This window comes from Procambarus clarkii, chromosome 52, assembly GCF_040958095.1.
Source record: "Procambarus clarkii isolate CNS0578487 chromosome 52, FALCON_Pclarkii_2.0, whole genome shotgun sequence".
In the NCBI taxonomy this organism is placed as follows: domain Eukaryota; kingdom Metazoa; phylum Arthropoda; class Malacostraca; order Decapoda; family Cambaridae; genus Procambarus; species Procambarus clarkii.
In genome coordinates this window covers 19,529,221-19,555,391 of record NC_091201.1, presented here as the reverse complement: position 1 = coordinate 19,555,391, position 26,171 = coordinate 19,529,221, and the positions used below count along the sequence as shown (strand labels likewise).

Here is a 26,171-nt window from a genome sequence, read left to right as displayed (position 1 = left end):
AGCACCCAGTCCCACGACCTGGACGGCTCAGATGGCACATGAGCAGGCCGGAGGTGAACCAACGCACAGGACAGCATGCGGAATGGTGCAGAAGTAACATCAACACTGAACGCAAGCGGAAGCATCTCTGCCAGCGCTGAACGAAACGAGGTGACAATATGCGGCAAAATAACGGCCCCGAACCCACATAAGAGAAGGACAAGACCACGCCAACAACACACCACCACCGAAGAAGGGACAAAAGGAAAAAAGGAAGGACCGCCAAAATACTCCACACTGCCGCCAAGAAGAAGCAAGCAGATGGGACACCAGCAACGAGGCCACCCGACCACCAACAGAAGGCGAGACTCGAGGCAAAGCCAAACGAGCCGAGGAAGAGGCGGAGCCGTGGGAAGACCTCAGGTGCGACCACCGAGCAGGCAGAGCCGGAAACCCGAGCCGGCAAAGAAGGAGATAGAACGTCTACCGTACCGAAAAACGGCCCAATGCCAGCGAGCCGCCAGGAGGGTGGAGACCAAGACCCTGACAGACTCCAGAGAAGGGACTCCGCGAGACTCTGAAAATGCAAACAGGCTGGGAAAGCCAGGAACCAGAATCGAAACCCGGCAACAGGAGCCGAAAGGCACAAACAAAACACACAAAGTGGAGGACAAAAGGAAGCCGAGGAATGAAGAAGGCAGGCAGCAAACGGGAACAAATGGACAGGGCCAACACCAAAAGCCGCTGGACATGTCTCACACGCCCCCAGGAGACCGAAGATCCAGAAGGGACACGGCCACCACAAGCAAAACCTCAGAGGAATCGACAGGGGTAGAGAAATACAAGCCAAGAAACACATGGGGCACGCGTAACAGGGGGCAACAAGGCAAACTGAACGCCCAAATGAGCCATATAAAAGATAGAAGAAGCATACCAGTGTCAGAGACAATAGAAATGCATGAGGAAGGGATGTGGCGGAGGCCAACCCCACACCCAGCATCAAGTGCAGATAAGAGAGCCCAGTAGGCTCTGGAACCTGTACAGAAATCGAATGACAGGTGAGGGGTGAGACAAAGAGCCAAAGCTCATCCCCAGCAAGCACAACTAGGTGAGGACAACGAGGGTAGTACAGAGAATCCAATGAACATAGAAAAGCCAAGCCCGGTACAGCAAGACCGGCAAGGAATGAGGGACCCAGAAAAAATCATGGGAACAAAGAACCCAAACAAGGAAGGCCCTAGAAAGAAGCACGGAAGGGCCAAACAAAACGCCATGACCATACTCCAACACGCAGGCGCAGTATCAAAACCGCAGCAAAACGTCACCACATTCCCAGAGGAATTGACAGGGTAGATAAAGATAAACTGTTTAACACAGGTGGCACGCGAACAAGGGGACACAGGTGGAAACTGAGTACCCAAATGAGCCACAGGGACATTAGAAAGAACTTTTTCAGTATCAGAGTAGGAAACAGATTGAACACATTAGGCAGTGATGTGGTGGCTGACCCCATACACAGTTTCAAATGTAGAGATGATAGAGCCCAGTATGCTCAGGTGAGTACAATTAGGTAAGTACATAACACCCTCGACACAGGAACATGTACCACTGAACAGGCACCTCCACCTTTGCACATTGGAACAAGGTGGAGGCAGAAACTCAAGCACGGTTGGACATGCATAGGAGAGGGGCTGGATGAGTATAGTCAGGAGCCACCTCGTATGGGCCAAGAGGCCTCCTGCAGTCACCTGTGATCTGACGATTGAACCGAGTGGTTAGAAACAAGAGCTGCCACGTATGGGCCAATAGCCCCTCCGCAGGCACCCCTGTTTGTATGTTATATGTTCTCAAGTACATATGTACACCCATTCGTACTCCCAAAAACAAAACAGCGCCTGGATGAAGGAGACGCCAGACCGCACCAACTCACCTGCAGAACATAGGCACAGAAAGGTCATGACAAATGGTCATGACAAATTCATTCAAAATGAATGTCAGAGCATTCAAAAGGTGACACCCCTAGGGTCAACACTTGCAGCAGAGGAGCTCCAGCATATTTCAACAATCCTAAGTATTGTAGTACAGGTTGATGGTAGTGAGTGGTGTCCCAGAGAACATAAAGGTATAGTGCTCTTGAAAAATAGGTGAGATAACAGGAAAGTGCCAAGGGAAGTGAAAAATCGGATGAGAAAAAGTTGCCCTAGTGTTTACAGTGCAGAGAAGAACATTCAAGATGGCCACTGGCAAGGGGAAAAACAAAACAGAGCTTGATTTTGAGGGATTCAATGAAGAAAGCATTGATATTAGTAGTCTACATAACAAGTTGGTAAATTTAGATACTATAGTGAACTCTCATGTAGAAATAATTAGTAAATTGAAAGAAAGTAATGACCATTTGAATAGCAAAGTTTTATGTCTTGAGGGTTTAGTGAAAGACTTGCGCAAGGATAAGAATCAATTGGAAACAAATTGCAAAGCCATGGAAGAAGAAAATAAACTCTTAAAAATAGCTTTGGAAGAAGTTAAAGTAAATTTAAACATAAATGACTACAATAGGTTAGGCAAGGAAATTCAACAGGAGAAACAGCTTTTGTCAGCACAGATGGAGGAAGTTACACAGGGAATAGAACAGTGCAAAAAAGATATGCAACTCACTTATGCACAAGTGGCCAAGGAGAAGGAAAAAATAGAAGAAGCAGTAAAGGAAGTCAAACACTGCAGCAACCAAGATAAAACAAACATTAGGCTAGAAGTGAGGAAAGAATTGGCATCTAACCCGAAGTTGGTGCAAAACACAGTTGATCGGAGTAAGTCCCTGATCATTTTTGGCTGCAAAGAAAAGGCGATAACATCTAGGTCAGAAAGAGCTGTAGAAGAAGCTAAAGTAGTAGATAAAATTGTTGGCCTCGTGGAAGGTCTTACAAACAGAGAGAATGTGTGCGACTACAGGAGAATAGGCAGGTACGTAAAAGGGAAAGATCGACCTTTGAGGATCACCCTAAATGGTGCCAAACAGATGGAAGAAGTACTAAGGAATGCTAGAAAATTGCAAAGGGATGAGGATGGGAAAGGGTGGTCATTAAGACGAGATCTTTCAAAAGAAGATAGAGAGAAGCTGAAACTGAACCTCGCCGAGGCAAAACATTTAAATGAGAGCAGGAATGAAGAAGAAATAAATTCTTTTTTCTACAAAGTGATAGGGGTAGGCAAACCAGTAAAGTGGTACATAAAGGCAAACCAACAAAATCAATAGAGAGAGGGGGAGTGAAGAATAAGGAGAGGGGGAACAAGTTCCTGAAGATTGCATACACCAACATAGATGGAGTGAGATCGAAGATACTGGAGTTAAGTGATGTAATACAGCTGCAGACACCAGACATTGTTGCACTCACGGAGACAAAACTTGAAGATGTAATTTTAAATGAGGTCATATTCCCAAGGGGCTACTCAATTTGGAGACGGGACAGAAAAATTAGGAAAGGCGGTGGCGTTGCTGTGCTGGTAAAAGAACACCTAAAGGTGAAGGAAATAATGACTGCCAATCCACAAGAAGTTGACATAATAGCACTAGAGATCTGCTATGAGGATGATAAACTAATGATGATAAATGCATATAGTCCACCGCCAAGCAGCACATGGTCAAAGGAGGAGCTAGATAGTAAACGTGAAGGTCTTATAACAATAATGAGAGAGATTATAGCGAGAGCGGATAACGATAGATCACGACTGTTGATAGTCGGTGACTTCAACTTGAAATCCATAGACTGGGAAGCATATGAACCTAAAACAGAAGATTTTTGGACCTGTAAATTTGTAGACCTCAATCCTGGAAACATTCTTGTATCAACATGTTAAACAAGCTACAAGGATGAGGGAAGGGGACGTTCCCTCCATGCTAGATTTGATATTTGCCAGGAAGGAGGAAGAGATATTTGACATTCAGTACCTTCCTCCCTTGGGTAAAAGTGACCATGTCTTTTTGGGAATAAAGTATGCAATGCGTTATAAGCTGGAAGAAAATAAGGAGGTTGAAGCAGTTGAAAAACCAGACTTCAGGAGAGGACATTATGGTGACCTTAGAAATTTTTTTAGTGAGTATAATTGGACAGACTTGATGCTAGGCAAGGAAGTGAATGAGATGTATGTCAAGTTTTGTGAAATATATGATAAAGGCACAAAAAAATTTATACCAAAACAGAGATGCAGAACTAGGAAACAGGATTGGTTCAATAGAAATTGCGAGAGGGCTAGAGACCGAAAGACACAAAAATGGAATCAATACAGGAAGAGGCCGAACCCCCAAACATACCAGCGATACAAAGATGCGAGAAACAATTACACGGCAGTGAGGAGAGAGGCAGAAAGAAATTTTGAAAAAGGGATTGCGGACAAATGTAAAACAGAACCAGGTCTATTCTATAAATTCATAAACAACAAATTGCAGGTAAAGGATAATATTCAGAGGTTGAAAATGGGAAATAGATTCACGGAAGATGAAAAGGAAATGTGTGAAACACTAAACGAAAAGTTCCAAAGTGTGTTTGTACAAAATGAAATCTTTAGGGAACCAGATACAATAAGAATTCCAGAGAACAACATAGAACACATAGAGGTGTCTAGAGACGAAGTGGAAAAAATGCTCAAGGAGCTCGGTAAGAACAAAGCAGCTGGCCCAGATGGCGTTTCACCATGGGTTCTGAGAGAATGTGCATCTGAGCTCAGCATTCCACTTCACCTGATCTTTCAGGCATCCCTGTGTACAGGAATCGTAGCAGACGGGTGGAAACAGGCTAACATAGTTCCAATCTACAAAAGTGGCAGCAGGGAAGACCCCCTCAATTATAGACCTGTATCATTGACAAGTGTAATAGTGAAAGTATTTGAAAAACTAATCAAAACTAAATGGGTAGAACACCTAGAGAGAAATGATATAATATCAGACAGACAGTATGGTTTTCGATCTGGAAGATCCTGTGTATCGAATTTACTCAGTTTCTATGATCGAGCCACAGAGATATTACAGGAAAGAGATGGTTGGGTTGACTGCATCTATCTGGACCTAAAAAAGGCTTTCGACAGAGTTCCACATAAGAGGTTGTTCTGGAAACTGGAAAATATTGGAGGGGTGACAGGTAAGCTTCTATCATGGATGAAAAATTTTCTGACTGATAGAAAAATGAGGGCAGTAATCAGAGGCAATGTATCGGAATGGAGAAATGTCACAAGTGGAGTACCACAGGGTTCAGTTCTTGCACCAGTGATGTTTATTGTGTACATAAATGATCTACCAGTTGGTATACAGAATTATATGAACATGTTTGCTGATGATGCTAAGATAATAGGAAGGATAAGAAATTTAGATGACTGTCATGCCCTTCAAGAAGACCTGGACAAAATAAGTATATGGAGCACCACTTGGCAAATGGAATTTAATGTTAATAAATGTCATGTTATGGAATGTGGAATAGGAGAACATAGACCCCACACAACCTATATATTATGTGAGAAATCTTTAAAGAATTCTGATAAAGAAAGAGATCTAGGAGTGGTTCTAGATAGAAAACTATCACCTGAGGACCACATAAAGAATATTGTGCAAGGAGCCTATGCTATGCTTTCTAACTTCAGAATTGCATTTAAATACATGGATGGCGATACAGAGCACCACTTGGTTTCCGAACTTTAGTTATCCGAAACTTCCTGTTTCCCGATTGGGGTTGGGGAGTCATGCTACCCGAACAAAGTTCGGGTAGGAAGGGGTCCACCAAGCGTCACGCCGGCTTGTGGTGGTGGGTGGGCGATGGTCCAGTTTGCCCACTGTGACTTCACAGATTCACGGCCTATTATTCCTATTATTTTGAATTGCCATAAGGCTGGAATGTTCATTCTGTGCTTTTGTTTTACATATCTGCACAATCAAGAAACATCTGTGCACCATGTTGGCTCCAAATGCACCCATTGCGTCAGTGATGGCTGACTGGTGGGTGGATGGACGATGGAACTTAGGTGGGAGGCAGTATGAATGAGGGGGGGGGGGAAGAATCAGTGAGAGAGGGGGGGAGAGAGATGCTAGGAGGGAGGGGGAGGTAGGGAGAGATGTTAGGAGGTAGGGAGAGATGCTAAGAGGGAGGGGGAGGTAGGGAGAGATGCTAGGAGGTAGGCAGGAAGGGATGGAAGTAGTGAGAATTAGGGAGGGAAAGGCAGGCTGGCAGGCACAGGCAGGCAGGCTAGCTTGCAGGCAGGGAGTGAGTGGTAGTCACGCGGTTGAACCGCGTGACCTTGAGAGATGGGATGTAGGGGGGGCGGGTGGTTTGTTGGTGGTGGGGGTGAGACCGGCTCATTCCCGAAGATAAGCCTAACACACACTACCCGTTAGCATGATGGCAGGGGGGGAGGCAGGCTGGCTGGAAAGGAAGCAGGCTGGCAGGCAGGCAGGCTGGCAGGCAGGCTGGCTGGCTGGCTGGCAGGCTGGCAGGCTGGGAAGGAGGCAGGCTGGCAGGCTGGGAAGGAGGCAGGCTGGGAAGGAGGCAGGCTGGCAGGCTGGGAAGGAGGCAGGCTGGCAGGCTGGGAAGGAGGCAGGCTGGGAAGGAGGCAGGCTGGGAAGGAGGCAGGCTGGGAAGGAGGCAGGCTGGGAAGAAGGCAGGCTGGGAAGGAGGCAGGCTGGGAAGGAAGCAGGCTGGCAGGCTGGGAAGGAGGCAGGCTGGGAAGGAAGCAGGCTGGCAGGCTGGGAAGGAGGCAGGCAGGCAGGCTGGGAAGGAAGCAGGCTGGCAGGCTGGGAAGGAGGCAGGCTGGCAGGCTGGGAAGGAGGCAGGCTGGGAAGGAGGCAGGCTGGCAGGCTGGGAAGGAGGCAGGCTGGCAGGCTGGGAAGGAGGCAGGCTGGCAGGCTGGGAAGGAGGCAGGCTGGCAGGCTGGGAAGGAGGCAGGCTGGCAGGCTGGGAAGGAGGCAGGCTGGCAGGCTGGGAAGGAGGCAGGCTGGCAGGCTGGGAAGGAGGCAGGCTGGGAAGGAGGCAGGCTGGCAGGCTGGGAAGGAGGCAGGCTGGCAGGCTGGGAAGGAGGCAGGCAGGCAGGCTGGGAAGGAGGCAGGCTGGGAAGGAGGCAGGCTGGGAAGGAAGCAGGCTGGCAGGGTGGGAAGGAGGCAGGCAGGCAGGAAGCGATATATGGGTGTTGAAGTGAACTGTGAACCACGTGACCTTTGAGAGTGTGTGTGTGTGTGTGTATGGGTTTGGGGTGGGGGGTGGGGGTGGTGTGTCAGTGGTGGGGGGAGAGGGGGAGGTGTGTCGGTGGTGGGGGGAGAGGGGGAGGTGTGTCGGTGGTGGGGGGAGAGGGGGAGGTGTGTCGGTGGTGGGGGGAGAGGGGGAGGTGTGTCGGTGGTGGGGGAAGAGGGGGAGGTGTGTCGGTGGTGGGGGGAGAGGGGGAGGTGTGTTGGTGGTGGGGGAGGGACCGGCTGACTCCGTAAGCCTAACCACACTCCACAGACCTGTGACCCAGATTTGTTTCTTAAATGTACAGTACATCATCGTATATTTTAGGCAGGATGTGCCTGCAGTCTGGCGATGTTTGCCAGACGTCTTAATAATCAGTTAGGAACAATTAACACTTTCGCGCTCCGTGGAAACTCGCGGTTGACAGGGGGATCGTGGCCCCTCCGTGCGGGTAAGCGCGCGGTGACACTCAAATGTGTATACTCGTTCCAGTTTTCTCACCTTAATTCTCGCGATACGTCGCTCATTCTGGTATCATTGTGTTCGCAATTAAATTCTCTACAGGTGTGTATAAATATAATGTCCAAAAGCCTAGCGTGACTCCCAACAGCAAAGCGTAAAGTCGGCAAAAACGCACAAAATCAGTAACATGTGCATTCTCGTTCCATTTTTTTACCTTAATTCTCGTGCTACGTCGCTCATTTTGGTATCATTGTGTTCGCAATTAAATTCCCTACAGATGTGTATGAATAAAATGTACAAAAGGCTGGAGTGCCTCCCCGCAGAAAAGCCTAAAGTTACCCATGAACGAGCACCATTTTGTACATTGCAACCTAATGTTCAACTCGTTCAATTTGATAACGTCAAATTTCGTGCTACGTCGCTCGTTTTGGTATCAAATTGTTCGCAATAAAAAGGTGATTATTTTAAAACTAGTCCCAGAATAATAGAGCAATAACTGGATTTTTAACAAATATTTTAATTCTGGACGCTAATCATCACAAATTTATTTATATCTTTCCAGTGTTCTGACATAAATATTTGTGTTACATCTTTCATTTTGGTATCAAATTATTCGCAATAAAAAGGCGCACATTTTAAAACAAGTCCCAAGATAATAGGACAATAAATAGAATTTTAACAAATATTTTAATATTCAGACCATAGACCTATTTATAATATTTCAAGTGTTTGGACATCAAGTTTCATGTTATATCTTTGATTTTGGTATCAAATTGTGTGCAATCTAAAGGCGCTTATTTTAAAACCACTACCAGATTGATCTGATAAAATTTAAATTTTTAAAAAATATTGTAATGAGTGACTCAGTATTGCGTCGTTGGAACACATTCAGTAGAAAAATAAATGACGAATTATTCAGTCTGTGGAACGCGAAAGTGTTAAGGACTTTTATAAAGCGGATCAGGACTTCACTTATTGATGAGTACAAACAAAACACGGTCGCATTTACGCCATGAACCTGACGATTTTTTTCCCTAGAGTTTTTTTCATAAATTTTTCGGAAAAATTTCTTTTTACATTTCTAGTTTATTTTTCCCCTCTATTTCTCGTATACGAACTTACATATTAACCGACGGGTCTCGTCCCCAAGGGGTTCGGAAACCAAGTGGTGCTCTGTATACTAAAGAAATTGTTCATGACTTTTGTTAGGCCAAAGCTAGAATATGCAGCTGTTGTGTGGTGCCCATATCTTAAGAAGCACATCAACAAACTGGAAAAGGTGCAAAGACATGCTACTAAGTGGCTCCCAGAACTGAAGGGCAAGAGCTACGAGGAGAGGTTAGAAGCATTAAATATGCCAAAACTAGAAGACAGAAGAAAAAGAGGTGATATGATCACTACATACAAAATAGTAACAGGAATTGATAAAATCGACAGGGAAGACTTCCTGAGACCTGGAATTTCAAGAACAAGAGGTCATAGATTTAAACTAGCTAAACACAGATGCCGAAGAAATATAAGAAAATTCACCTTCGCAAATAGAGTGGTAGACGGTTGGAACAAGTTAAGTGAGAAGGTGGTGGAGGCCAAGACCATCAGTAGTTTCAAAGCGTTATATGACAAAGAGTGCTGGGAAGACGGGACACCACGAGCGTAGCTCTCATCCTGTAACTACACTTAGGTAATTACACTTAGGCCAATGCTAGAATATGCAGCTGTTGTGTGGTGCCCATATCTTAAGAAGCACATCAACAAACTGGAAAAGGTGCAAAGACATGCTACTAAGTGGCTCCCAGAACTGAAGGGCAAGAGCTACGAGGAGAGGTTAGAAGCATTAAATATGCCAAAACTAGAAGACAGAAGAAAAAGAGGTGATATGATTACTACGTACAAAATAGTAACAGGAATTGATAAAATCGACAGGGAAGACTTCCTGAGACCTGGAACTTCAAGAACAAGAGGTCATAGATTTAAACTAGCTAAACACAGATGCCGAAGAAATATAAGAAAATTCACCTTCGCAAATAGAGTGGTAGACGGTTGGAACAAGTTAAGTGAGAAGGTGGTGGAGGCCAAGACCGTCAGTAGTTTCAAAGCGTTATATGACAAAGAGTGCTGGGAAGACGGGACACCACGAGCGTAGCTCTCATCCTGTAACTACACTTAGGTAATTATAAGTCTATGAGAATGGAGCTGCTGGAGGCGGCCAGGCTATCGTACACCCGTAGCCGAGAAAACCAGGAGCACCGCCCATGGAAGCAGGCCAGAGCCGCTCATGCAGGAGAAGAGGAGGGGAGTGGCGAAGGAGGCGCCCTCACCCAAAACGCAGGGAAAACCCGGCGACCTCCCCATAGCGGCACTCCAGAACATCCCCAAGAGCAACGGGGCATGGAGTGGAGAATGAGAAGAGCGAGAGGCGAAGTACCTGAGAGAAAATGGACACAGAACACCAGCACTTGTGCACACCGCCCTGAACCAAAACAAACTCCCATGGTGCATGCGCAGGACACAAAAGAAAAGCATCCCAACGGGTTGGGCTACACTGTTCCTTTCTACTCTGTTCAACAACAGAGCAGAAAAGTAGCCCAACGGGTCGTATCTCGAGTGATTCGCTGAAGAAAAAGGCCAACTCATGGGTACAGAAGCCAAAAAGAAGTAAGCAACGACTCACACAGCCGACTCATGTAAGGAAAACAATGAACCGAATCGGAACCCAAGCGGGCTACCAGTAGCCCAACAGGGCTACAAGTAGCCCAATCTGGCATCTTGGACCAGGAGAACGGAAGGAAAATGAGCAGTGCCAAGACACAGCATGGAGAGAAGAGACATGAACAAAAGAATGAGACAGGACCAAAAACCCAGAAGAAGTCAGGAAGAGGACCAACAAGCCCTAGAAAGGACTGGAGGGAAGCTTCACCGCAAGACGACAGACGTTGCAATAATACGGGAAGGAGCAAAAACTGTCCCGAACCTTCGAGAACACACAGAAGCAAGCACAAATGTCGAAGGCACAAAAAAGCCCAGTCACACCCGAGATCAAAAGTCATGCAGAACCCCAAGAAGAGGGGAACATGATGGAGAAGTCCTGTTCCAAGAAAAAAAGGGCGAAGAACGAAGAGCACCCACCGACAGGACGAAATCAATGGGCTTAACCCTTAAACTGCACAATGCGCCTGCAGGCTCACGTCTGGTTTGCGCAACGCGCCTCCGGGTATTTGTATTTTTCACGTTCCATTCAAAACTCCCGCGGCTACATGGGGTTCACATCAGCTCCCTCAGGGCTCTTGTAAACAGACGCCATCTTTAAAAAAAATCGTGGTCCACATTCCCGGGTGTGGGAGCCTCAGTAGTGTGTGAGCAACCAAGGCTGGCGCTCGCAGCATGAGTGCACAGCACTGCTGTTCAGCATGTGACCACAGCATCGCCTAATAATGTCAAAATATATATATAACTTGTATTATTTAGCCATGACAGTGTTATAGAAGAGCCTGAGTGTGATAATGACTGGGTACAATGTTCAAATGTCAGTGATTCAATGCTGTTCACGATGTTCACAGCGCTAGCCACAGCACCACAGCATTATTTCGTCCATCTAGGAATCTTCAAATGATTTCTTAGGTTCCTTATCAAAATAAACGTGTGGTCAATTATTCATTTACAGGAATTGTGATAATAGCAGGATTGTGGTTATAATTAGCATTGTGCGTAGTATTGTGGAAGGAGGAATTTTGGTGAGGGAGGGAGGGAGAGAATTGAGGTAGCCTCTGTGTGTGTGTGTGGCAGCCACTCTTGCTCACCATACTAGCTTAGTGGTTTGCTATGGGCAACAGATATGTACATGTGTACATACAGTGTAATAACAGTAACAGGAGAATGTTGAGAGGAGCTATTTTGGTGAGGGAGGTTACGTAGTAATTGTAGTGTCATCTGCTGTGTGATTTTTCATGCAGTGTATGGTGGCAACTATACTGTTTGGACACACTACCGGCTTACTTGCATAGTTCTGGTAAATAAAACATGTAGATAGGTATATATAACATGTGTAATTAATGTAATAAGAACAATAACAGAATGGTGGGAGGAGCAATGTTGGTGAGTAAGATGTTGGAGTGAGGGAGACTGGCTGGGTGTGGCTACTCTCACTCGAGGTGTTCTGAGTGTGTTGATGGTGAATGTATATAGTGTGTGACAGTGTATAGTGTGTAAATAGATTGTATATATATACATAAATTAGCATGATACATAGTAAATATGTGCAGCATATGTGTACACAAGTGTCATGCACGTAACACAGTGTCTTCGGACAGTACGGATGTTTCACTGCCATAATATAGTGTACGTGTTCATTATACATAGGATTAGCACGTAAAAACAAATAAAATGTATTTGGAACTGTGCACAAAAAATGAACAAAAATATATTCGCGGCAACTCGCGCGCCCCACCCTAGGCACCCTACTAGCCCCGGTAGCGTACGTCATGGGCGAATGGGGAATGATGATGTCACGCGCCAACTTACGGACCCCATAGCAGCCAAAGTAAGTACAATTTCATTATTTTTTTACATACCCATACTGAGGGAAGGGTTTTTGACACTTTAAAAAATCAAAAAGAATTTTTTCCAGAGAATTTATTTCCTGCACACTGTGGGGGTCATATTTGGAGGCAGCGCAGTTAAGGGGTTAGTGGACAAGGAACCGAGCCCGGGGAGGGGCCGATGCCCAACAACTCGTGCAGAGAGTGGGGAATGGGGAAGGAAAAACCCCACTCCGCATAACCACAAGCCCCGCCCAGAGGGTAGAAAAACTCCGGCGGAGTCCAACGGGACCTGAGGCTCCCCATGTCAGCCCCACCCCTGCCCCGGGAACCCACACGCCAGGCCCCGGGGGCGAGCTGTCCCCCCAAAGCCCCAGCCTCACAAGAAAAAACTGGGGCAGCCATGAAAATCACTAAGGAAGGGAGCCCACTGGCAGATTCATACAACATGGCTGGAGGAACAGGCTCGAATGCCCCCATCGCTACCCCAGAAGGGGAATTCCCCGAGACCAACCGAGTCTCAAAAAAATGGAAGCCCGTCCCAATCCCGAACCTACAGACGGTAAGGACCCGGATGCAGGGAGGAAGGGGGGGGGGGACCCGACAAGACCACCAACCAAAACGGGGCAGCCTCGGGGCTTCCGGGGAGCAAGCAACCTAGCACGTTGCCACCGAAACGCAACGTGCAACGCCCGTGCTGCCTGCACCCACACAGTCAGCTTAAGACAGGGTAACCGAGTCACAAACAAGCAACAAAACTTGCAGAACTCAGGGCCGAAGGTGTCACCAACCCCACAAGCAGCAGACGGAGGCAAAACAGGGAGAGTCACCCTGAGACAAGGGGACAGAGCAGCCCTCGAACTTGCACAAAGCGAGGGGGGAACTCCGGGGCAACATCCATCGGGCTCATGCTTCCCCTAGGGGATTCCCAGGGTCCTGAGCGTTTACTATAAAAGGACTTGCGCTCAGGTAATCCCAGGCAGGGTACTACTAACCGGTGTCCAAGTCTACCAAACAACTTTCTAAGAACTGAACCTCCGGGACATGCACACTCACGGGGACCTTTCAGGGGGAACCACCAGAAGAAGGAAGAGAACCCAGTACAAAGGGGGCAAGAACTAAAGGCAGACCCCTCACCAGGCAGACAAAAAAAAAGAAACAGAAAACCCTGCAAGACGACAGCGTACCCAGGTGGAAAAGAGCGGCTGCTATGATTGGTGAAAACAAGCTGCGCAGTACCCTGCACCCCTACCAGTGCAAACTGCCCTTTACCCTAAGGCAAACAAGGGAGACAGAACCCCCTAGCACACAAAGGGCAGTCAAAAACCAAACAGGAAATAGCCTAGCAGAAGCAGGACCAAAGGAACTTCTGGAAGGTAACCCCCAAGCCCCAAGGGCAGTACTTACAGGGCACCTAGGGAAGGTAACCCCAAAGCCCCAAGGGCAGTACTTACAGGGCACCTAGGGAAGGTAACCCTAGGCGCATGCAGCCCGGGTATTGGAGACTCACTCCCGGCTCACGCACCACCTAGAAGACAGACACCACACACAAGGTACAGTGCTGAAACAACTAATGGAGCTGGAGTACACAACCAGTGCCTATAGCATCAGCCGAAGAATTGATGGGTGGATAGCCGGCGTGAGAGGTCTGGGGCTCCCCCTTCCCCCTCCCAGGGAAAGGGGAGCTGCACACACAGCAGCGTGGTGACGTGTGATGTCATACTAGTTTGCTTGCTTTCTGTTAGGGAGTTCTATCCACTAGTTTAGCTTTTGGTAGCAATTTTAACCAGAATAGGGATTTGTTTTGGGACACTTACCTTTCTGGATACTTGACCCGGTCGATGGCAGACATAGAATGCTTCCAGCCACACAGGGGTTTATATAGGCCATTGCTCCCCTTGCCTCTCTGAGGGTTCCAGGTTCTGGCCGTGGTGCCTGTAGGCCCTAAGAACTCCATACACATGACTACTGCCAAAGTCTGACATTAGCATATCAGCCTGGTATAGCTCCAGGGAGCCGACAGGGCTCCCCCGAGAAAAATAAGGAAAAGAGGGACTTACCCCAGGAGGTGGCCACCACACACTACTCAACGTGAAGTCAAGACAATAGGCTACCTCCCAGCGACCCAAAGCAGCACAATAATGCCCAGGCCCAGGATCGTTAACCCAAATATCGGGATGGCAGGACACTGTTCGACCTCCCAAAATCCTCGCGCCAGAATATCTGCCCAAGACATGTTACCAAACACTGCAGCCAGTGCAGCAAACTTCCAAACGTCAAGGGAACGAGGATAGACCGCAGGCTGGCCAGACTTAATAACCCTGTGGACAACCTGAGAGACCCGAGCCCTGGAACAAGGAACGAGTAAAACCCGGATCAACCCAAAGTGCATCCCCGACCACAGAAACCGAAGCACACAGGTAACGGCAGAGAGACGCAACTGGACACAAGACATGATGCACCGCTAGCCTGACCAACCAAGCATCAATAACCCAAGGACCCCTCCAGAAAGCAGCCACCTCATTCTTTGCCAGAAAAGGAGATGGCTGCAACTGAACAAACCAACTATCAGGACCAAAGAAGCAGAAACCCCTGCGCTGAAGGAAAGCAAGGAGCTTACCGACCCGGTTGAGCAAGCAGCACTTGAAACCAAGGCTGGGCTGGCCATCAAGGGGCCACAAGGACTACTCTCCCCTAATAAGACTCCAACTAAGCCAGAATCCGAAGCAACAGCTGGACTTCGGAATAGAGGTACAGGTAACCCCACCTCGACAGTCCTGCCGAAAGGCATCCACTGCGAAAGCCTCGCAGTCAGGGGAAGGGTGCCACATATATCATGAGACGCTAAGACCACAATGATGCAAAGAGGTCCAATTTTGGGAGTTCGTACATCTGGCAGAGCCAACTGAAGGAGTCATCGTTAACCGTCTATTCCGTGGACAGGGGAATGAACCGAGACAGGCCGTCCGCCAGGACATGGACACTCCCCGGATATGAATTGCACGGAAAGCCAAACCCTGAGAAGCCAGCAGACAAGGTACTCGAAGCAACCAGCCCCAAAGAGGCAAGGACCAAAGAGAACCCCCTTGTAGTTCAGGCCATGAACCACCGGAGAACAGTTCAAATGAAGCCGGATGGTTGAACCCCAAGTGACGCAAATCCTCCGAAGTGACAGCCAAACCGCCAAAAACTCCCACACTGTGCTCTGGCCCTGACAGAAGGAAGGACCCCACCACCCCTGGCCTGCCTAGTGAGCACTGGTCACAAAGCCCTAGCCAAGAGACGATGCATCCATGAACACATCGAGTGAGGCCTAAGAGGAAGCAGGTGACGCAGCAACAGATGCAAGGCCTTTGGGGATGAACCCAGCGATCATGAGATCGGAAGGGGCGTCCCCAAAGGATAAGTATGGCGTAAAGCTGTACATGCTGGCTGAATCGCAAACTGGTTACATCTATGATTTTGAAGTGTATGCAGGAATTGGGAAGACTCAATTCAAACCATTCCATACCATAAAACCATAACCAAACCACAACCATTCAAACGGTTATGGGCTTGACTGAACCACTGAAGAACAAAGGTTACCATTTATATATGAATAACTACTATAACTCGGTTCAACTTAGTGAAAAACTGCTTGAACAAGGTTTATACACCTGTGGTACTTTCAGATTGCAGCGTGGTGCACCAAAAGATTTTCAACTACAAGAAAAGGGTAAACTGGCAGTAGATACAACTGTATTCTGACAGAAGGACAATATAGTGGTACCTCGGTTTACAATTTAATTCGTTCCTGGAGACGGTTTGTAACCCAAAAATCCGTAAACCGAAGCGAATTTCCCCACAAGAAATAATGGGAAATGAATTAATCCATTCCTGGCTCCCAAAAAACTTCACTTCAAAGTAAATTTTATATCTAATTCACCCGAATCTTCACTATAAAAGTATGTTTAAGTTATTACTTACCCTTGCTGATGACTTCTGTTGGTGTATGGAAGATGGTGAGGAGTAGAGAGGAGAAGGGAAGAGGAGGAGAGATGTTACTGTTTGGAAGGGGAGTCCCCTCCATTATGATATCAGGCAGTGAGGACTTCTCTGGGGTACACTCTCTGGCATGTTTTGCCTGTATACCACTAGGACCTGTTTGTGGCTCACTGCTTGTTTCTCTCACTAAAAACCTGTCTAGCAACACTTGTTTTTTTCCCTACATTGTAACATTTGTCTGAAGTGAGACATCACATTGTCATTAAAAAGGTTAACACAGCAGTCTGCTACAGCTTGATTTGGGGTGACACTTTTCAGCAAAACTTTGCAATTCTTCACATACTGCACACATTTTCTTAATAAATGAGATAGGGACATCCTCTACTCTACATCAACAACCCTCATATCATTTTCATGTTTATGAATGATCTCTTGCTTTTCCTCTATGGTCATTCTCATATGTGTTTTCTTGGCTTGAACCTTACTACTGGCTTTTTTGGGACCCATGGCGAGATGTATAATAACTTTTATGCTCAAATAGCAAAAAATCTGAAAAAGCCTGTAAATCCTTGCGAAGAATTCAGGCGGGATAGTCACCAGATGCGAGGCATTGGTAAACTGAGGCGCAATCGCCATGCCACCACGCGCTAGGTCGGCCGTACACCTATCAACAAACTTATATAACGAGGTAAAGTTCGTAACCCGATTCAAATTTTCCAAACAAATCGGGCTCGTAACCCGAAAAGTTCGTAAACAGGGGTGTTCGTAAACCAAGGTACCACTGTACTTTTATAATTCTGTGGAATGATAAGCGAGTTGTTTAACTCAACACAACGTGCCACAATGCAGATACACAAGAAGTGGAACGAAGGAAATGAGTATGCAAACCTGTCAGAACATCTTCATTGCAATATGTCACTGTGAACAACCCAACGGCAATCTGTGACTACAATACCAACATGAAAGGTGTTGATCACTTCGACCAAATAGTCAAATACAGCATTACCATTTCATGCGGAATTGTCACGTGGACGAAGAATTGTCAAAGTGGACAAAGAAAATCATATTCTACTTTCTGCAAATAGCTATCCATAATTCTTTTGTGTTGTACAAGTACTATATAACTGATACAAAGAAACTATTGCTCCAGTTCCACGAAGTAATCATTTGGTTACTACATAACTTTGAGTATAAGAATTGTCCTCTCCAAAATGACATCATCATACATGCTGGTGATGTACATGAGGATGAGAGCAGATCTACTGGGGTCAATGTTGCAACACTTGGACCATCAGGTGTGAGGCGGCCACTATTTCCTTCTTCACCTCAAAATAAAGATTCATCAGACTCAGATGACAAGGGGTCAGATTACTCCTTGTGGTGGTGCTGCTGCTAGGAGAAACCCTCGTATTGTTGATAAACCAGAACGTCTGAACAGGGGCTTGAACCATTCCCTAGTTCGCATCGTGAAAGGTCTGAAGTGTCGTGTTTGCTACAAGTCTGGTAAAAGAAAGGACACCAGGTATAAAGGCAAGTCATGTGGTGTGGCACTGTGTGCTGCACCATGTTCTGGCTTGTACCATCACAAGAGGACATAATGGGTGGATAAGCAGTAATGCTTATCCACCATCCACTCCATCTATAAAACATTGGTTGAGAAACTTCAGGAATCATTTTCCTGGGGCAGGTTAAGTGGTTCAACCTAATGCTCAACTCGTGCTCTACAAACATCATTGGGTGGTAAGTACAGACATGTTCATTCAGTTATATATTTTTTTTCACATGATGATGTAATTTATTCTTATGGTATTGGTAATGTTGTTCTTCCAGTTGCCCTTATATGAATATATATTCCTTTAGAGCATTCTACTGGGGACAATTTGATACCAAAATGAACGATATAACACGAAAATTGAGGCGAGAAAACTGAAAAGAGTACACACATTTTAGAAAAGATAGGGTTAAGAAGTTATGTTGAGTGGGATAGTCTTGTAAACATTAATGCACGAACAGCATAGCCACTCATGCCCTTGTCTGTTGCCGATGACATCTGACATAGCAAAATGCCGCTCGATACAATACAACATCGCTAACTCAAGACAAAATACAGTACTTCTATTATTATTATTTTTATCAGAATCCTGGTCACTAAAACCTAAATATGAATAATTTTTCACACATTCATTTTCTAAAGGAACATAAGGTCCCGTTACATGATACACAGAGGCAACAAACAGTGGCTGTATGCAGTGGCTGTCTGCCTTGCTTTGGGAACATTATCAGCAGTCCTGTGTTTACTGATATCTGAACCTTGTACATAATCTTTTTCACTGTTAGGGTTTTCTATGTCACTATCATCAATATAAGTGCAGATACTTATTTATTTTCTCATCATTAAGTGATGCTGTGGGCACAAGCTGCATGGCAGTGCTATGACCTGTTGATGCATGCGTTACCCATAGTTGCTGTGTTAAGACTGAGGCCCTCACACCTTAGAAGGGTGTCCACAATTTTTTTTCCAAGATGACACCTGTTTACTGGAGACCTGAGGACTAGGATGTGAGCCCTGTGTACCCACAGTTTTAAATGTTACACTACAAGTAAAATGAAACTTGGTTGATGTGTGAATCACCGATGAAACAACCCTGGTTTATATGCGCAGTTGGAGAGTCAAATAAAGGAAATGTTACTAAATCTGCTTCTATCTTCCTGACATGCTCTACTAACAAATGTGTTATAAGCCAGTCAAATCAGATTATAAGTGTGCATTATTTCTCATATTGGGTGAGTTATATCATATGACGGACTGGTGATTCATAACACATTAAACTTTCACTTATGCACAACCACCTTAGAAGAATCTTAGTCCCAGTCTTGTAAAAATGCTGGTATCTCCTAGCCTATTGTCAAGTGCTCTAACCATCAGAATGTGGGTGACTGGACTTGTGACTCTGGTGTCACTTCACTTACCTGAGACCTGACCATCATCTCGTTACCTGCTCCTTATTTCCCAAAGACGTTACTGGTGCTCCACCTCCTTTGGTTGCTCTACTTTCATTGCTATGTTTCTCCTTCGGATGTACTTAATAATAGTCAAATTTTAATCTCCAATGTGTGGGTTTGCTACATTCTGCTGTTTATATTTTTTCTACATGTCTTTGGCATTTGTAAATAAATAGCAAGTGTGTGTATCGCACCAGTTGAAGCCGTAGCAGTAGTTGGTGTTAACAGACAGCACCCTCAGGCCGGGCTTGATGAGGGTCGAGTAGTAGGCAGAGTAGGCAATGCTAGTGGCTACATCAGGGGGCAGCCATGTCTCCCAAAGTGTCACAATTTCATCATACAGCCACGAAATGTCGAACTCATTGTCAATATATGGCTGCGGAAACCTAATTTGGGAAGAAAACATACTGTACTTAGAATGACAAACTAGAACTGTTGTGAAAAAAATAAAACATGGAACAGTTAAAAAATCTTAAGTTGCACAGTGCAATAGTAATAAACACGCGATTCCTTTATGCGTAAGTATCCATTAGGAAAATTAAATTAAAATTCCGAATGTTTTTGTATTTCACCACATTATCAAGGAATACAGAGAAAGACAAGGGTTTGTTATTATATGCCCCACTACACCTGAGTAGGTAAAGATCCATAACCAAAATATCAATTAGTGGAAGTGACATGGTGGGATGATTACCTGGGTATTCACTCATTCTTAGAATGTACTAAACATACAAAAATAAGGGAACAGAAGAATGTGGGAATACCCAGTTAATCATCCTACCTTCATGTCACTTCCATTAATTAATATTTTGATTTATAGATCTTTATCTACTCAGGTGTATTAGAATTCCAAACCTTTGTCTTCTCTGTATTCCTTGATAATGTGGTGAAATACAAAAATGTTCAGAATTTTAATTTAATTTTCCTAGTAGATACTAATGCAAATTGTACAGTGTAATGGTTGATGAGATTCAGGCATTGGTGGGATAGGATTCAGGCACTGATGGGATGGGATTGAAATGCTGATGGGATAGAATTCAAATGCTGATGGGATAGGATTCAAGTGCTGAAGGGATGGGATTCAAGGTGCCGATGGGATGAGATTCAGATGCTAATGGAAGGGGATTCACTGATGGGATGGGATTCAGACACTGATGGGATGGGATTCAGGCACTGATGGAATGGGATTCAGGCACTGATGGGATGGAATTCAGGTGCTGGTGGAATGGGATCCAGACACTAAGGCAGGGCTGTAATACTGTCCTAATGTAGGTACAAAAGGAGTATTATCCAAAAGTACCCAGCTGTTCTTAATCTCCTGCCCTGGGCAGCTTGTGCATGTCAACATCGACACTAAATATTCAGGGTAAATACACTCTTGTGTTTTGAATTTCTAAGGTTAACAGTGCCTACAACAAGCAACCAGTGTTGCAAAAGGATGCAGATTATTAAAACAGTGTTGAAAGTAATGAAATGCTAGTTTCTGGGTGAGCCACGGTGGTTTCCTGAAGCTACTGTCTTTGATAGGACCTATTAGTATGAGTTACTATACGTTGTCGTGTTCTGTAGGCCTAATGGGAACCAGTGCCAGAACCTGCCCCCCCCCCCACACACACACACACAGAGGTGCAGAGAGTGAAGGCACTTGAAGGAAGGCACTGTGAAGGAACTCCACAAACTATTTAAACAAACGATCATGCAACTAGCACCAGCTTGTTCACCCCTCTTCTTCCACTTATTTCAGGGAAGGGAGGGAGGCAGCCCGCCGTTAGCTGGCTGCTCTACCTTCAGTTCTATTTTGATGCAAACATTCCCCAACATTCTGGAGGGAGGGAGGATGTCAGGTGAAGCCACCGAGCCCCACTCAGAAATTAGCGTTTCATAGCATTCAATGCTGATTTTCTAGGGTGAGCCCCATGTGGTTCCCTGAAGCAAACTACCCACAGAAAAGGGAACAATGGAAATTTACCAGGGAGGAAGGAGCATTGCAAGAACTATGACCTCCAAAATCCACATGTCTTAATATCTGTCCAGGACATATTTGCGAAGACCACCAACAGGACAGCAAATTTCCAAGCTTCATGCGCATGTAGACAGCAGGCTGGATAAATTTAATGACATTGTGAACAACCTGAAGAATGCAGGCCATGGAACAGCTGACCAGGGTGACAGGATGACACCACAAAGAATCCATGGAGGCAGAACCAGTGGCACAAAGGTAGGGGTGAAGAGCTGCCACTGAAAACAACACATGATGCACCCCAGGCTGAACCAACCAAGCATCACACATGAAGGGTCCCTAAAAATTCCTTTCAAAAACTGCATCCTCATCTCTAAACAAAACTTCCTCTCCCTGAGCCAACTGACTGGCAAAGGAAGGAAGGAAGGAAGGAAGGAAGGAAGGAAGGAAGGAAGGAAGGAAGGAAGGAAGGAAGGAAGGAAGGAAGGAAGGGAGAAAGGGATGGAGAAAGGGAGGGAGGGAGAAAGGGAGGGAGAAAGGGAGGGAGAAAGGGAGGGAGGGAGAAAGGGAGGGAGGGAGAAAGGGAGGGAGGGAGAAAGGGAGGGAGGGAGAAAGGGAGGGAGAAAGGGAGGGAGGGAGGGAGAAAGGGAGGGAGGGAGAAAAGGAGGGAGGAAGGGAGGGAGGGAGAAAGGCAGGGAGGGAGGGAGGGAGGGAAGGAGAAGGGACGGACGAACCTGACTGACTGGACTGGACTGACTGGAATGTTCTGACTGGACTGACTGGACTGACCAGGACTGACTGGACTGACCTGGACTGACTGACCTGGACTGACTGACCTTGGCTGGGTGGCTGGCTGACCTTGGTTGGCTGGCTGGCTGACCTTGGCAGGCTGGCTGACCTTGGCTGGCTGGCTGGCTGGCTGACCTTGGCTGGTTGACTGGGTGGCTGACCTTGGCTGACTGGCTGGCTGACCTTGGCTGGCTGGCTGGCTGGCTGACCTTGGCTGGCTGGCTGGCTGACCTTGGCTGGCTGGCTGGCTGGCTGACCTTGGCTGGCTGACTGGCTGGCTGACCTTGGCTGGCTGACTGGCTGGCTGACCTTGGCTGGCTGGCTGGCTGGCTGGCTGACCTTGGCTGGCTGGCTGCCTGACCTTGGCTGGCTGGCTGATGTTGGCTGGCTGACCGTGGCTAGATGGCTGCCTGACCTTGGCTGGCTGGCTGACCTTGGCTGGCTGGCTGACCTTGGCTGGCTGGCTGGCTGGCTGACCTTGGCTGGCTGGCTGGCTGGCTGACCTTGGCTGGCTGGCTGACGTTGGCTGGCTGACCGTGGCTAGATGGCTGCCTGACCTTGGCTGGCTGGCTGGCTGGCTGACCTTGGCTGGCTGGATGGCTGACCATGGCTGGATGGCTGCCTGACCTTGGCTGGCTGGCTGGCTGACCTTGGCTGGCTGGCTGGCTGACCTTGGCTGGCTGGATGGCTGACCTTGGCTGGCTGGCTGACTGACCTTGGCTGGCTGGCTGGCTGACCTTGTCTGACTGACTGGCTGGCTGGCTGGCTGGCTGGCTGGTAGGCTGGCTGGCTGGCTGGCTGGTAGGCTGGCAGGCATGCACAGAGGCAAGGAAAGAGGGATGTATGTTGAGTTGAACTACGTGACCTTTAAGCAGAGTGTGTATGGGATGTGGGGGAGGTGCGAGAGGTCTGTCAGTGGTGGGGAGGGTGGGCTCACTCCGATAAACCTATCACACTCGACCCTGTTAACCAGATTTACTTCTTAAATTCGGGATGTACATAATCATATATATTTTTTGTTACAGACTTTATTTAGTAATATTATTAGGATAATAAAAAGTTATAAAAATACTTGTTTCAGGAATGCTTTATTGTATTAGATGGAGATTCTCCATCTGGCAATCTACTAAGCTAGCCATCTGGGGGGAGGGAGGGCAGCAGTGAGGGTATACTCACATAGCTGTACTCACTTAGTTGTACTTGCAGGGTTGAGCTCTGGCTCTTTGGTTCCACCTCTCCTGAGAGAGAAGTGGATCAGGACTTCTATTATTGGTGAGTGCAAACAAAATACTGTTGCATTTATGGTATGAACTTGTTGATTTTTCCCTAAGATTTTTTTTTATTTATTTTATTTTACTTTATTTTATTATTTTTTTTTCTCTTCATTTTCCTCCATTTCTCATTTATGAACTTACAAGATAACCGACAGGTCTCATCCTGGTTGATACCTGGTTGATGGGGTTCTGGGAGTTGTTCTACTCCCCAAACCCGGCCCATCCCCAAGGGGTTTGGAAACCAAGTGGTGCTCTGTATATCCATATCAGCCTGGATAGCTCCGGGAAACCGAAAGAGCTCCCCCATAAATTTTGTGTTTGAATCCATGATCACTAGGTAATATTTATTATCCATAGGTCCAGCATAATTTATATGAAGTCTAGACCAGGGTTTCCCAGTGCATGGCCAGGAAAATACTGGAGCTTGGAGTTTCTGGTAATTCATAAAACAAATGTGAGAATTCTTTGTTACTTTAGCAATATCCTGGTCCATTTTTGGTCATCAAACCCAACTTCTAGCTTCTGTTTGCATAGCATTTATGCCATTATGGTCTTCATGCAACTGTTCCAAAATCTCACATCTCAGTTCCACAGGAACCACCACACTATTCCTATAAAGGATTACATCCTGTTGAATACTCGTCAGCCTTTACTGCAGCATACTCTGACAATAGTACCATAAATTATCCTTCCAACAATACTTTTCATAGTTCATTAACTGACTTAATTTGGCATCTCTACTTTCTTAATAACAGATGCCTTCTTAATACAGTAGTCCAAAATGAAATATCTTCTCATGACAAAGATTCTACCAGGTTAACATATTCCAGTGGAATACTAGAATTCAATTCTTCTGTAATAGGCAATCTACTTAATGCATCTTCCACTTTATTATCCTTGCCTGGTTTAAACTCCAAATCATTCTTGAACTGTGATAAAAGCATTGCCCAACATATTATTTTAGCCTTGGCATTAACTGGAATTTGTTTATCTCTGTCTTACAACCCTAGCAAGGGTTCATAGTCTGTTCTAGCAAGAAATTTCCTACCCAGCAGTGTGAGAAGAGGGATTACCAGCTAGCTTTAAGACTGTGTTGGACTGCAAGCCGCCAGGTTACACTCTGACATGAGTGCACAAGAGAGCACCCCCTTTAAATTCTGTAATTCATTTTGTTGTTTGGTGTCTATGAAGAGCATGGACACTGTTCAGGCTGTTCAGCAAGACTATAGAGGCTGCCGTAGCTTATCTGTGAGAAGAGGTACAGCCATTAGCATGGATTTAATATGTAAGTGTATGGAGAGAGAGAGAGCGAGAGAGAGAGAGAGAGAGAGAGAGAGAGAGAGAGAGAGAGAGAGAGAGAGAGAGAGAAGTGGGAGGTACTTGTGATCAAGAACCAATGGTCTCTCTCTCTCTCTCTCTCTCTCTCTCTCTCTCTCGTTTGTGTCAACACCAGCTGGAAGCCGTGACGTCACCTGTTCATCATGTGACCAGGATGAGGCCTACAGTTGGTTGAGGCACCTTGTCCAGTGCCGCACACTCCTCTGATTGGTGGATTTGAAGAACAGAGGGGAGAGGGGAGACTCATTGCCCAGCTTGTCATGGAACTGGCATTCTGTAACCCACGACTGCCTTAGTCAGATGTAAAAGATTGTGCTATCGTCCAGTAGCACAAATATCCGTTAACGCGGCGTTTTTAAGTCATCTCTTCAATCCATTCCAATTCCCATTACCGCGAATTGCCGTCAGAATCCAATTGGCGCGAGTGTGGAAGCTTAATCGCGATTCAAGCTAATAAAATACAGTGCACACCACGTGATCCAGCAGGAGCAACAAGACTGCATTCTTAGATCTGCAATCATCGTTGGTATCCATAATCATCTGTCACTATATGACTAAGATACTGAACTAGGGAGGGAATAAGAAAAGGTTTCCCAGTGATTGTGAAATCCTCCTGACGTATAATTTAGTGAATTATGGCCACTTTGGTGGATATAGGAAATTCATGCCTAATCCGCGCCATCATCATCTCACCCCACCGCACTCTTGAGCAAGCTTATCATGATCGTGTGTGTGTGTGTGGGAACCTTCCCAATGAGTCTCTGTTATCAGTTGGGGTAACCTGCAGCGTTCGCCTCGCTGTGTCACCATGCTGCATGCTGAGAGACGCTGGACTCATCATTATCACCTGATCAGCACCCCATGTCACTAGAGTCACACTCCATGTGGTCTCTCATAACCACATGTGGAAAAAGATTGGGTGATCTTCAGTCAACTAGCGTATTCAGTGTCTGTATGTATGAGAGAGGTGTGCTTGAGAAGGGCGGTCAGACGTAAGTACTTATACTGTCTCCACTCGACTATCCGGACTATATGGGAAGGACCCCCAGCCGGATTATCACATGTTCCGGATAATAGTACTTTTTCACCTCTGAGTCCAAAAGGGACCATTTCCGACAATTTTTATACCACACGCATGATTTGAATTGACACACTAATTAGTGTGTGGGGCTGGTGCATGGGTGGTTAGCTGCCTACCTGGTAGGTGGGCAGGGAAAGTGGGCAGGCAAATGGGTGGGTGGGTGGGCAGGCAAATGGGTGGGTGGGTGGGCAGGCAGGGATAGGTGGATTCAGGAGGTGGGTTTTGGATGAGTAGATGGCAGGTAGATGGGCTTGGTGGGTGAACAGGTTCGAGCAGGCAGGTGGGTGAGTGGGCAAGCAGGCAGGTGGGTGGGTGCATTGACAGGTGGGTAAGTGGGCGTGCAGGCATGTGGATGAACAGGTGGGTGGACAGGGAAGTGGGTGAACAGGTGGGTGGGTGGGTGGGTTAAGCAGGCAGGTGGGTGTGCAGGTAGGTGGATGAACAGGTGGGTGGGCAGGGAAGTGGGTGAACAGGTGGGTGGGTTGGTTAAGCAGGCAGGTGGGTGTGCAGGTAGGTGGGTGAACAGGTGGGTGGATGGATTGACAGGTGGGTAAGTGGGCGTGC

The 26,171-nt window shown here is 46.5% G+C and overlaps 1 protein-coding gene across 1 annotated transcript in view; it reads right to left on the bottom strand.

Moving 5' to 3' along the window:
* The window catches only part of LOC123763679 (sphingomyelin phosphodiesterase), a gene marked incomplete in the record, with an annotated part of 310,341 nt that overhangs the window by 53,686 nt on the left and 230,484 nt on the right, over positions 1-26,171 (bottom strand). The window contains 1 exon segment of the mRNA XM_069304313.1: positions 19,360-19,551. Coding sequence (XP_069160414.1) covers positions 19,360-19,551 — 192 coding nt within the window.